This window comes from Pteropus medius, unplaced genomic scaffold, assembly GCF_902729225.1.
Source record: "Pteropus medius unplaced genomic scaffold, Ma_sr-lr_union100, whole genome shotgun sequence".
Lineage (NCBI taxonomy): Eukaryota > Metazoa > Chordata > Mammalia > Chiroptera > Pteropodidae > Pteropus > Pteropus medius.
The window spans coordinates 978,573-991,132 of record NW_024341893.1 but is presented as its reverse complement, the minus strand read 5'-3'; the positions used below and the strand labels follow the sequence as shown (position 1 = coordinate 991,132).

General features: G+C 57.0%; 1 protein-coding gene across 4 annotated transcripts; it reads right to left on the bottom strand.

The window, feature by feature from the left end:
• Window positions 1-44: 44 nt before the first annotated feature.
• On the bottom strand, window positions 45-12,186 carry LRFN1 (leucine rich repeat and fibronectin type III domain containing 1). Of its 4 annotated transcripts, none has more exons than XM_039854450.1 (6): window positions 12,113-12,170; window positions 9,573-9,605; window positions 7,808-7,871; window positions 7,433-7,487; window positions 5,580-7,022; window positions 45-1,809 (listed from the first exon to the last, which is right to left on the bottom strand). In XM_039854450.1, the coding sequence occupies exons 5-6, from the start codon at window positions 6,983-6,985 to the stop codon at window positions 903-905; spliced, it is 2,313 nt and encodes a 770-aa protein (XP_039710384.1). In that variant the 5' UTR covers window positions 6,986-7,022; window positions 7,433-7,487; window positions 7,808-7,871; window positions 9,573-9,605; window positions 12,113-12,170; the 3' UTR covers window positions 45-902. The 4 variants fall into 4 exon arrangements, with proteins under 4 accessions (XP_039710384.1, XP_039710395.1, XP_039710403.1 ...); XM_039854461.1 differs by lacking the exon at window positions 12,113-12,170 and adding an exon at window positions 11,813-11,888; XM_039854469.1 differs by lacking the exon at window positions 7,808-7,871 and having other exon boundaries at window positions 12,113-12,186.
• Window positions 12,187-12,560: the final 374 nt, after the last annotated feature.

Genomic DNA, 12,560 nt, shown 5'->3' with positions numbered 1-12,560 from the left:
GGTCACCACCACCCACTCCCAAGACACAAGTACACACACAGAGGTCAGCAGAGGGGCCTCAGACACAGAAAAAAGTTTAATTCTGCTGCGACGGAGGGTCCCAGCTCCGGTAGGGAGGAGGACTTGGTTTTGGATTTTGTTCATGTGGGGATTTATCTGGGGAAAGAGGAAGGAATAGGAGAGAGTCTGGTCCTTCCAGTGGGACCTGCCCGGGAGAATGTTTAGTGGGAAGAGGTAACCAGGAGAGACAGGGAGACTTGACAAAATATGGGAGGTCAGAGGGAGAAGAGACGACAGGACAGAGAAAGGAGAGACAAATAGGCAAGGGCAGAGACGTTAAGACAGGGTGGGACAGAGACAAACGAAGGTAACAGAGGAAGGGGTACCCCAAGCCAGACCCAATGGGACCAGGGAGGTGAATGGGGTGGGGGTGGGGGCTTTGGAAGCCGCCGCGGGACAGAATAGGATCTAGTCCAGCCAGATACAAGAAATGGGCCCCTCGCCCCTGCCCCAGGTCCCAGGCGGGGGAAAGGGGGCTCGTGTCTCAGTGCTGCAGTGTCGGGGGGGCCCTGCCCCTCCCCGCGCTTCGCTGTGTAAGGCACCGGCTCCAGCGAGGTCCGCGAGCGCGCAGGGGGGAGGAGCAGGAGTGGGGCGAGGAGTCCGTGGGGGAGGAGAGCCCGATGGCCTGCCCCCTAAACCCCCGGGGCGCGGGGTGCGGGGCGGGGCAAGAAGGCCTCTAACCACAGCCTGAGGGTGCCCCGCCCTCTCTGGGGAAAGAAGGGCGCGTCTCCCCGCCAGTCCACGACTTGGCGCTATGCTTTCTCCCCCGAGTCCTGCCCCAGCGACCCGGCAGCTGGGCGTTTGTCCCGCGACACCCAGGCGTCCCGGCGCCCGCCCGCCGCTCACACGGTACTCTCCAGCATCCACTCGGTGCTGGTAAAGGCCAGGCGCGCCCTGGCCGAACTCAGCCCCAGGTCTCCATCCTCCCCGGCCGCGCCCCCTCCGGCCCCGTCCAGGTGTGGCGTGGACCGGTGGCGCTTTGTCCGCCGGGCGCGGCGCGGGTAACTGTGGCTCTGGAAGAGTGCCCCGTAGTCCCCGTCGAACGAATAGCGCTGCTGCGGCCTCGGCCGGGCCGGGGCCCCCCCAGGAACGAGAGCTAGAGTTGGGGGCGCCGAAGCTGGTGGCCCCAGGGCCCCAGAACGGCTCCTCCGAGGGCCCGCCACGGCCCGCGACTCCTCCCCGGAGGTTTCTTCAGAAGGTAGCAGGCACAGCGATGTGGCCGAGCCGCCCAGGGAGCGTCCAAGGACCACCTCCGGCTCCGCAGAAGCCGTCTCAGCCGCCGTGGCCTTCGCTTCGACGGCCACCGCCGCAGCAGCGGGGGAAGCCACCTCGCGCAGCGCTTCGTAGCGGTCCTGCGCCAGCAGGGGCGGAGCCTGCGGCGCACCTGCGCCGTTAGTCTGCGAGCACACGTGGCTGACCCGCGGGGGCGACCTGGAGGTACCCTTGACGCGGCGGCCATCCCCGTCGCCATAGACCTTGTAGCGGATCATGAGCAGAACGATGAAGACGAGGACCGAGGCGACGATGACACCCCCAATGGCGATGATCATGGTGCCACCCAAGAAGTGGGCTCTTAGCGGGCGGCAGGGCGCCGGATCCCCAGCCGTGGTAAACTGCACGCAGCCCACCACTCGCGTGGCTGGCAGTGCCGTGGCTCCGTCGTCGTAGACGGCTAGCACGCATAGGTCGTAGGCGCGGCCCGCTGCCAGATCATTCACCAGGAAGGTCTGGCTGGTGGAGGGGATCATCCTGCAGGAGGGGGAGGGATCAGCTCGGGGTTAGTTCCACTCTGAACCATGCTGCTTCACTTGCAAGTCCCACCCTTGGTGACCGGTGAGAACCACACTATGAGTCCCTACCGATATCTCCCCTTCTAATGGGACAGCAGCAGTCATTCAAGCAACAAATTTCCAACCTCTCAGGACCACGGCTACGGGCCACGCCCCTCATCTGCATGCTCCGCCCTCAGACCCACCCCCTATCTGAGTCTCAACTGCCTACTAGGCCAATGTCTGCCATTCCTGTTACTTCATCTACGTGTCCTAGCCCTTGCACGGGAGGAGTGCTATAGCTTTTATGCCCGGCCCTCAAGGGACACGCCCCTAACAGTGTCTTACTCTTATTAAAAATTATTGAATTGACATTCAAGGTCTTTTATCTCTGTATTTCTACCCTTTAAGGGGCCACTCTCCTTATCTGCATGCCCTATCCTCACACAAGGGAACACTGAGGTCGACCCACAACCCCACCTCTGTCTTACTCCTACTGGGACAATGGATGCTCTTCTAGTTTCTCTTTTCTACATATTCCTGCCCTCTCGGGGAGACCTTGATAAAGACCACTCACCTCATCTGCATATCCCACCTTTGGGTAAATACATCTAGCTGCATCTATCTCCTGACACAATTTCCAACTACATATTCCTGCGTACGAAGAGGCCATGGCTACAAACCACTCCCGTTCTGACTGACCAGTAGCTTCCAGGCCACACCCCATAATAGCACCCTGGGGATGATTCCCTTACTGTGCCTAGGAGTGTCCACTCTTTACATGTCCTGAAACCACTCTATGTGTATGCCCTGCCCTATACATATACATCGGAAGTTACCAAATCACACCCCCAGGTTAAGTCTCATCCATAAATGGGTCAAATATAGCCAAGCAAGCAATTCTCTTTCTTGCTCTAGAGAAACAGTTAAGCTGACAAAGACTGGGAGCCAGACTGCCTGGGTTTGAGTCTTTCCTCTACCTACCACTTGATAGCTCTGTGACCTTAGGTAAGTTTCATAGCCACTCTGTGCATTTCTCCCAAATGGGGATATGAAGAATTCCTACACCATGGTTTGGAGTATGAAGGAGTTAACATACCCAAAGTCTGGCACTTAATAATTTCATCATTATTAGCTTGTATCCCGACTGATGTTGGCCAGTAACCTTTGCTGTGGCTCACACTCTACTGCCAGTTGTACCCCACCCCATCTATAAGACCATTCAACTACACCTTGCCCCTCTACTGTTGAGCAAATCCCTTCCATGCTGTTGGCCATGTCCAGCCTTGGGGACAGCCACATCCACATGGATTTGCAACAGCACTCAACCTCACAAGCTCTCCCCTCCTACAAAGCTCTTAATGGGTCACTAGAGACAAGGATCACCTCCTCATTTGCATGGGACCATGCAACAGGACCTCCACCTCCCCTGAGAGGCCATGTCCCCATCTCCACAGGCCTCTTACCTCTCTCAGAAGTTTCACCTTCCCTCCAGCCAGGCCCCCTTCTGGTCCTAAAGCCCACCTCAGTTCTCCCACCTCCTTGGAGGTTCCCACCACCAAGAGCCACCTTCCAACCAAAAGACTTCAAGTCAGGGCCCCACCTCCTCATTAAGGCCCAGCCACTTCTCCAGCTCTCCCCCCTGCCTGCCATTTCACAGACCATGGCCCTCATCCCCAACCTTGGGCCCTAGGCTGTAAGTCTTCCTCTTGCTCTTATCTCCACTCTCAGAGAGCCTTAAATTCCTCTTGCTCCTTCCCCCAAAATAACCAGTTACTAGGGGGTCCTCCATTTTCAAGGACAGAGGCTGGCTCCTTAAGAAAGCTTGAGCCCATGTGTCTCTAATTGGCTGCAAGACACAAGCAAGCAGCAGAGTAGGCTTCTGGTTGGATGTTGCCTCTGCCCATGGCAGCAGTGAGGAAATTAACCCCTACAGCACCACAGCACAGATATCTGCAATAGGGGAGGGAGGACAAACCGTGCCCCTAAGGGGAAGGGAAAAGGCCCAGGGTCTGTTGCCCAGCTAGCGACAGAAGACTATCAACCTCTGCATACATGCAGGGTCTGGGGCTCTGCAAACCTCCCCCACCCCACCATGTAGGGGCCTTGGGTTAGAGAGAAAAAGAAAGAGAGAAACAGAGGTGGAGAGTCACAAACCAAGAGTTATTCCCAGAAATATATTATCAATCTCCCCTAATCCCTGCCTGGCAAACAGTTGGTGCTCGATAAACGTATTCAACGTAAAAAAAGTTAGGATTAGGAATAAGAAGGGTAAGAGCTGGAATCCTGGCTCTGCCCCTTTCTGTATAACCTTGAACAAATGACTTCCCAGCACTGAGCCTCAGTTTCCCTGTCCATAAAACAGGAGGGGGAAAATCACTGCTGCTTCCTGCAAAGTTGGGAAGATGGAATGAGATAGCATCCTCAGTAGTACCTTATAAAGGTTTTTGTTTTGTTCATTGATTTGACCTAATGTTTGTAAACTGGGCCGGTGTCTCATCTATCTAAGCCAGCCCAGGGCTCAGGATGAAGTCTGGCATGTAGTAGGCCCCTATTCAGTGTTTGGTGACCAGATTCTAAATGAGAAGAAAATGAGGATGGCAGAGACAAGGGAAAAGAGACAAGGGATTTACTCATTCACCCAACAATGGCAAAGCACCTACTGTGTACCAGGACTGTGGCCAAGAGAACACTGGGAAGGGTAAAGATGGAGGCCTAGAGGCAGGCTTCTTGGTGCTGGTCTGAGCACCCCAAGAGCTGGGGCTCCTAAAAATGGCTTTATGCCCTCTGGCATTCTCAAGTGAAGTTAAACACAGGATTAAGCATTCGGCAGGCGCTCTACAATGTGCATGATGGAGGCAGAGCCAAGAAGAAGAGACAGTCACAGAACCAACAACCATTTATCAAGTGCCCTGTGTGCCAGGTGTATGGCTATGAACCATAGTTAAAAGGCTACCAAGATGGAGAACACTGCAAGGCCAAGGCAATCATTCAGCGTGTACTGACTGCCTCCTCCCTTTGGGCTGTGAGCTCCCTGAAGGCAGGGACTGGTCTCTTGGTCTCCCTGTGTCCCCAGTGCCCGGCTCAGGGCCCAGCACAGAGCAGAGGCTCAATGCTTAACGAAAGCAGGAGGGAGAGAAGAAGCAGACAGACAAAGCCAGAGATGAGAGCAAGAGAATAAGAGAGATGATGGAGGAAAGTAACTCTTTAATGTCTGTCTACACCATACAGGTCTGTCCACACCTGGGCAATGGCTTCTAATCCAGTGGATGGGGGAAATAACATTTACATATTTTTTTGATCCTTTAGTTTTCTGTTCTATAATGTACCCAATGTGTTAATATAGTAGCACTGGTATATAATTTATAAAAATAAATGTAACTATAAATATATGTGCGTGTGTATATATTTCATGTTCCAAAATGTTTAACTGACAAGGTACACAGTCGAAATCCTCTGGCGAGCAGAGATGTGGACCATGAGCCCCATGGGAGTAAGGCTCATGCTGGGCACAGTCACTGTTATAACTCCAGTGTCCAGCCCTGGTCTGGCTCATGTGGGTGCTCAGCAAAGATTTGCAAAATGCATAAAAAACAGAAAGAGACAGTGAGACAGAAATAGAGAGAGGAGGAGATAGGGCAACTCTGCATAGCCATCTAGAACCCTGGTTAAGCAAGAAGGCCAAGGGAGGGAGCAGATAGGGGGTCAGGCCCCTGGGGTGGGAGGAGCTTCTGGGCCGGCAGCACCCACCTGTACACGAGGGAGTCGTCGGCAGAGCTGTTGTACTGGACCTGGTACATGCGGATGCCAGGAATGGGCCTCTGCGCTGGCCAGCGGATGAGCACGGAGTTGGAGGTGAGCTCAGCTGCCACCAGCCGGCGCTCAGCGGCCGATTCGTTGGCACCAGGTCGGCCGGGTGTGGCGATGTCAGAGGAGCCAGGCTCTGTGAGAGGTGGCGGGGCGGCAGGCGGAGGCGCCATCAGGGGCAGAGGCACCACGCACACTTCCACCGGCGCCGTGGCTTCCCCCGCGGCATTGGAGGCAATGCAAGTGAAGGTGCCACTGTCCCGCAAGGTGGTGATGGTTACATCCAGCGTCCCATCCCCCCGGACCCGGGTCCGGCTCGAGTTCCCAAGCAACCGCCCGTCGGGTGCCACCCAATGCACCACCGGCTCGGGGTCGCCCACGGCCCGGCACCGTAGGCTGACCGCCTGGCCCTCCACCACCAGCGCGCGGCCCCCCGCCTGCCGTGTGATCAGCGGGGGTTCGCACAGGAACTCCTCCTCAGGGATGGACCAGAAGTAGCGGTCGGTGAGGTGCTCAGGCGTGGCGCATGTCTCCAGGTCATCCTCTCTGGTCAGCCGCCGCAGCCAGAGCAGCTCGCAGTTGCAGTGCAGGGGGTTGCCACCGAAGCTGACCGTGAGCGGCGTGGGTGGCTTCGGCCCAGGGCCTTGGGACCTCAAGAAGAGCCCATCAGGGGGCAGTTTGTGGAGGCGGTTAGAGGTCATGTCTAAGCGAACCAGTTTGTGAAGCTGCACGAAAGTACCTTCGGCGATGTGGTCGATGAGATTGTGGTCCAGCGTGAGGGTGTTCAGGTTCACCATCTGGCCTACGGCCTCCCAGGGCAGGGCCTCAAGGTTGTTGTAGGACAGATCCAGGTCCTCTACGGTAGACAGGAAGGCGTCAAAGGCCGCCGACTCCACCCGGCGGATCTGGTTGTTGCCGAGGATCAGGTGGCGGAGGTTGCCCAAGCCGCGAAGCTGGTCGCCGCGGACCTCGGCCAGGCGGTTGCTGTCGAGGTGCAAGGCGCGGAGGGCGCGGAGGTCAGCAAAGGCGCCGGCTGCCACCTGACCGATTGTGTTACGGGAGAGGGTGAGGTGCACCAGGCTGGTCATGTTGGCGAAATCTCGGCGACGAACGGCCGCGATGAAGTTGTCGGTGAGCCGCAGCTCCACCACGCGCCGGTCGATGGCTGGCGGCACGAAGAGCAAGCCGGTCTTGGCGCACAGCATCGTCAGCGTGGGCGCCACGTTCTGGCAGATGCAGCGGCCAGGACAGGGCTGGCCACGAGACGCCCCCGCCCAGAGTAGCAGCAGAAAGGACAGGGCAGCAGGTGGTGGCGAGAGCAGCACCGAGGAGAAGGGGCCCGGAGCCATGGCGCAGTGGGAAGGCGGGAGGAGTGGGCAGTGAGACCTGCAGAAGGAGAGGGTTACCCAGGCATAGAGCTTGACCGCCAGCCTGCCCGCCCTGGGATGCCCTGCTAGGAGTCTGACCCTGGTCCCTCCGTTCCTGACAACCAAGTCCCATAGGGCAGTGACGGGACTGATCATCAGCTGGCATGCACTTGTTTGAATAGATAACACTGTTTCCATGCTGGTTGGTAAATTACCACTGCCAGACCTGCTGAGTGTCCTACCCCACCCCTGCCCCTTCTCTAGGAGCTCCCAGACCTCTGATGACCTCCCAACCTCTGATGACACCTGGCCCAGCCTGGGCCTCCCAGTACCCACTAACCATTTTGAAAAATCACAGCTGACTAGGGTTCAAGGTCATGGATTTCAAAGCCATACTCCCTAGGTTTAAATTCCAGCTCTGACACTTACTAGCTGTGTGACCTCGGGCAAGCGTCTGAACCTCTCTGAATCTCGGTTTCTTCATCTGTAAAATGGAGATAAAAACAGGCCTTAACTCTGTGAGGATTAAATAGATTAATGAGCATGATGTACTACTTAGAACAGTGCCTAGCACATAAAATGTGTTCAATACATGTTAATAATCATTATTAGCATCATCATTGAGTGCCCATTATGAGCCAGGCATAGACGTGTGCACTATTTTTAAGAACAAGTCCTTTGAGATCAAACGGACTCAAGTTCAAGTCCTGGCTCCCTCACTTGCTAGCTCTGTGGCCCCAAACCAATGAGTTTCCCTATCTAGGCCATCATTTCCTGTTTTGTAAAATGGGGTGATAATTGTACCATTTTCACTGGGTTGTTTCAAGGGTTCAGTGAGCTCATTCATGGGGGCTCCAGAGCACAGGGCCTAGAACACAGTAAATACTCAATAAATGTTAAAAATAATAACAAACACACACCCTTTATCAGAGGCAAAGGGGGTCCGAAGGTGGGAGGGGCTGAGAAAACCACATTGGTCTCCCTGCCCAGCCCTGAGAAGTCCTTCTCTAAGTCTGGTTCCATCCTGGGCTCTCCTGAGGTCTTAAGCAGGCGTCGACTTCTGTGCTCGCATCCATGGGCACACACAAGGCCCCATACGTGCCTACGCACACACACTCACTCACTCGCTCACTCGCACACGCTCATACACTCCCGCTATGCCTCTGCTCCAGGCAAAACCTTCCGGCGGGGATTCCCCCTGTGGCAGCTGCAGCCCACGACATGTCAGCTTCCATCACAACATGGGGTGGGGGTGGGGGGTGAAGAGGAAAGGATGGGAAGGGGGCGTCCCTGAAACTGTTTTCACCCCACCCTGCACCCCAGTCCCTTCTGGCCCACCTCCCGGGAATCTGCAGTTCAGGACTGTGGCCTGACATGGCCCTGATCCTTCAGCCTGAGGGGAGAGGAAGTGTGGACCTGGAGAGGCAGAACCAAGAGAGGGTGGGAAAGAAACAAGGAGAGACCAGAGGAATGGAGAGATGGACTGACAGAAAAAGACGGATTCAGAGAAAGAGAGAAAGAGAGACAGAGGCAGAGAGAGAGAGAGAGAGAAAGACAGGCAGAGGCAGAGGCAGCGGCAGAGACAGAGACAGAGACAGACTGAGGGAGACAGTGACTGGGCTGAAGAGAAAAAAAGAAGCAGGCTCAGGTCACCACCGCCGAGGCCCACCCACTACTTTGTCTGGCAATCCCTCTGGGACACTGTATTGGACCCAAAATCCTGGCCTGGAAGGTGTAACTCCTAAGTTAGGAGGCCCAGCTTTGCACCTGCCTGGCTGTGGGGCCTCTGGGGCTCAGAACCCCACTCTGTGGAACAGGAGTACAGCGCTTCCCCTCCCACAGCTGGGGTGGACTCCAGATGATGGAATGATAATAGCAATAAAAACAGCTGACATTTATTGAGAGGCAGTGCAGCATTGCGGGACAGAATCTGGACCTGACCGCCCAGGTTCACACCCCGATTCCCTGCTATGTGATTCGAGTCAACTGACTTCCGCTCTTTGTGCCTCAGTGTGCTCCTCTGTGAAATGGGGATAATGAGAGCACCTACCTCAGAGAGTTGTTGTAAGTATTAAATAAGATAATGCACTGTAACGGGATTAGATTAGTTCCTGACAGAGCAAACACGACATAAATGTCAGCTGCTGTTATTATTATTCATTTATTTTTTTTTCTCTGGCCCTCTCTCAGCCACCGGCAGGCTAGACTATCAGGAGATCTTCCCGCATACACGCACATACACACACAAAATGCTAAACCAGAGCCACATTGCTCTCCAAATGCAGGGGTCATTTCACGTCATGAAACTTTTGTGCCCTTTACTGACATCAAGAGGAAACTCCCCTTTCCCGACCACCTCACCCATCCCAAGAGGAGAAGCCCTCCAGGCCTGAGACCCCTACCTGTCACCTATGTCCCAGCTTTACTACGAGCCCTTACCCAAACATGATGCTCATGACTTTGTCACCACCCCCCTGCCTGGGAGGCACCTGGCCCCTCAGGACACTGTCCTACCCTGCACTGAAATCCATACTACATCTCTCCCCCCAGCCTGAGGGACCACACTCACCTCTCTTCAGGGAGTCAGGGCCTGGGCCAGTACCTGCAAAGGAACAAGATGATTCTATTAGCATCCTTCTGGCTCCTCTCTGGAGACCTGCCTCAGAGACCATCTCAGCCAAAGAAGTCCCTGGTGTGACCATACTCTCAGTCCTCCTGCTGCAGGCTGTGCATAATCTCAGATGGACCCAGGAAGTCATCTCTGGAAACCAAGGAGTCTGGGCATCAGGACTGATCACCCTCCGAAACCCACGAGTCCACGGCTTTAGCCTTTTGTCCTCTGGGGTCTCAAGAAGCCAGTGACCCCAGCCCACACCCCCATCCCTCAAGACCCTGGGACCCTACCCTCCTCCTCCCTCAGACTCAAGATCCAAGAATCGGGCCCCACCCAGCCTCCTTCTCCTTCGGATCCAGGATTCTAGGCACCCAGCCTCCTCCTTCCACACTTCACATCCCAGTGCCCCATCTTCAAAGACCTGAGCAGTACTGGGGGCTGGGGAAGGGCCAGAGGTTCCCATGCTCGCCTTCATACTACTGTCATACCAACATGTGTGGACATGCCAAAACACACGTGGACCCACAACCCAAGCCTCTACACCTGGATTTCCATGGACACACTAGCATGATGGTCTCTGTGCCCCCATTCTCCATTGGCTCTAGGCCTGGAATGTGGACACACTTGTGTCCATGGACCCCAGGCTGGACCCCAGCATACCACAGGTCACGCCACATGGGCCTCAATTTCACTGGGCCCAGAAGTAGGGTCAGCCTTGTGCTGGGGACACAGGTATGTCTGTGCATATAACCTTGCACATATGAGTCTGAACATATGTGGGTGTCCCACCATCTCTGAGACCACTTCCGAGAGACCAACACTAATGCATCAATGGACGCACAACATAGACACGAACCCTCAAGGGTGACACACCTGCACAACCACACGTGTACGACATTGACTTTTTGTTGCACATTCTCACACACACACACGCACACATGCAAACATACAACAAACCCTTGTGCCCCTTACAGACAACCAAGTACATGCACCTATAACAGATATACCCTTGCACACCTACCAACATGGAACATACACACAGATACTCACTTGCACAATCAAATATACACAGGTGCATGCTCTTAAATGCCCAAACACACTCAGACAACTTCACATATCCCTACGATGCACGGTCACAAAACTGCCACATTCCTACACCAACAGACAAACAAATACACACACTAGCCAATGCACGCCTCACACACATACGCAGAACCACAAGCATACACAGACACTTACAAGGCTGATACACACTCAGACAACCACACAGGCACCGAAAGATCCACCTTTGCACAGACATTCTGCGATGCTCACTCCCAGACACATGCTCTCACAACAGCCCTGCAAGGGATTTACACTCCTACAAATGCACACAAAATACTGAACCCCAGTGACACAGTCAACAGACAGGCAGATTCACACTCACCACAGGCATGGACACACATTCCTCTCAGCCCTGAGGCACACTCGCCCCACCTACTTCGCAGGCCAGAGAAATCCCAACGTCCCTCCTTCCCACCATACCCCCTCCCCACACCAGAGCACAAGCCAGGGCCAGAGATCAGAGTTCAGCAGGTCCAGCCTCAGAGGGTTGGGGGGCTGTCCTAAAGCACCCATCCAAGGCGATCCTCCCACCAGCAGCCGGAAGATGCCCCAGCTTGGCCATCGGAGGCAGGCAACTCTGGCCCATCTGCGAGATCTGACCGGTGGGGGCATTGGGGTTGGGTGGGTGGGGAAGGGCTGGGTCTGCGTGCCTCCCCTCGGGCCCATCTGTCCATCCCTCGGCCTCTCATCCCTCCATCTGTCCACCTACCGGCCGCCCATCCCCCCACTCAGCCACCGGGAAGGGGAAGACATGGCCGTCTCCCAGGACCATGGGGACCCCCACCAGTTGACATGGACCAGGGGCAGCAAACTCCCCTCCCCAAACCCACACAGGGCCTGGACCCACAAGGGCATGAGCCCCAGCCCCCAGCCAGGAACCTGACGTGGTCGCACAGACACACACCCTCGGAGACATACAACCCGCAGACTCGCACACACACACGCACAAATGGACACACGAGCGGGCACACCCGGCACACAGACCCTCGGATGGACATCCATCCCGGACACAAACGCCCAACGCAGCTAGCCGCGCGCACACACTGGCTGGGGGCGACCCACACCTGGGCACACAACCCACGCACACACACCTGCACACAGCCCCTCTGATGGGCGCGCGACAGCCCCCAGACACACAGCCGGAGGAACAGCCACTCGGGAGGACATACACACGGCCGGACCCAGCACCTCGGCTCGACACCCAGCACACACCCGGATGGCCACACGAGCAGGCGCCGCACACGCCGGCGCCCGGCACACACAGGGCCGCGCGAGTGCACGCCGGGCCCGCCGCAGCGCCGCGGACACACACTCACGCTCGCGCGCTCACACCCGCGCTCACACCGGCGCCCCCGCCCGCCGCCTCCCGGGCCGCTGCGGGCCGCGCTCACCCAGCCCGCGGGGGCCCCGGGCCCGGCCCCGCCGCCGCCGCCGCCTCGCTCCGCGCCATGGTGGGGGGAGGGCCGGGGGAGGGGGCGCGGTGCCGCGGGGCCGCCTCCCTCCCGCCTCCCGCCCTCCCTCCCGAGCCTCCGCCGAGCTCCGCCCTCCGCGCCGCCAGCCGCCACCACCGCCGCAAGGGGGGAGGGGGTTCCGCCTGGAGGGGGCGGGCGGGGCGGCCGCACCCCCAGACCCCCGCCCCGGAGCCGCCGCATACCCCTTGCCACCGCGGAGCCGCCGGCCCGCCCCCCGCCTCTCCCCAGCCCTATCTCCAGCCCTGCCGGCTTCCCGAGAGACCCCCCAGACCACGCCCCAACTGGCATGGGGACCCCGAATCTCCCAATGGACACCTCGGATCATGTCCCAATATCCCGAGGAATCTCAGGTCATGCCTTACCTCCC

Coding starts and splice junctions, on each gene's coding strand:
- LRFN1 (XM_039854469.1), bottom strand. CDS start 6,985: ATGGCTCCGGGCCCCTTCTCCTCGGTGCTGCTCTCGCCACCACCTGCT. Junction 1,810..5,579: donor GACGACTCCCTCGTGTACAG/GTGGGTGCTGCC, acceptor CCCCTCCTGCAG/GATGATCCCCTCCACCAGCC.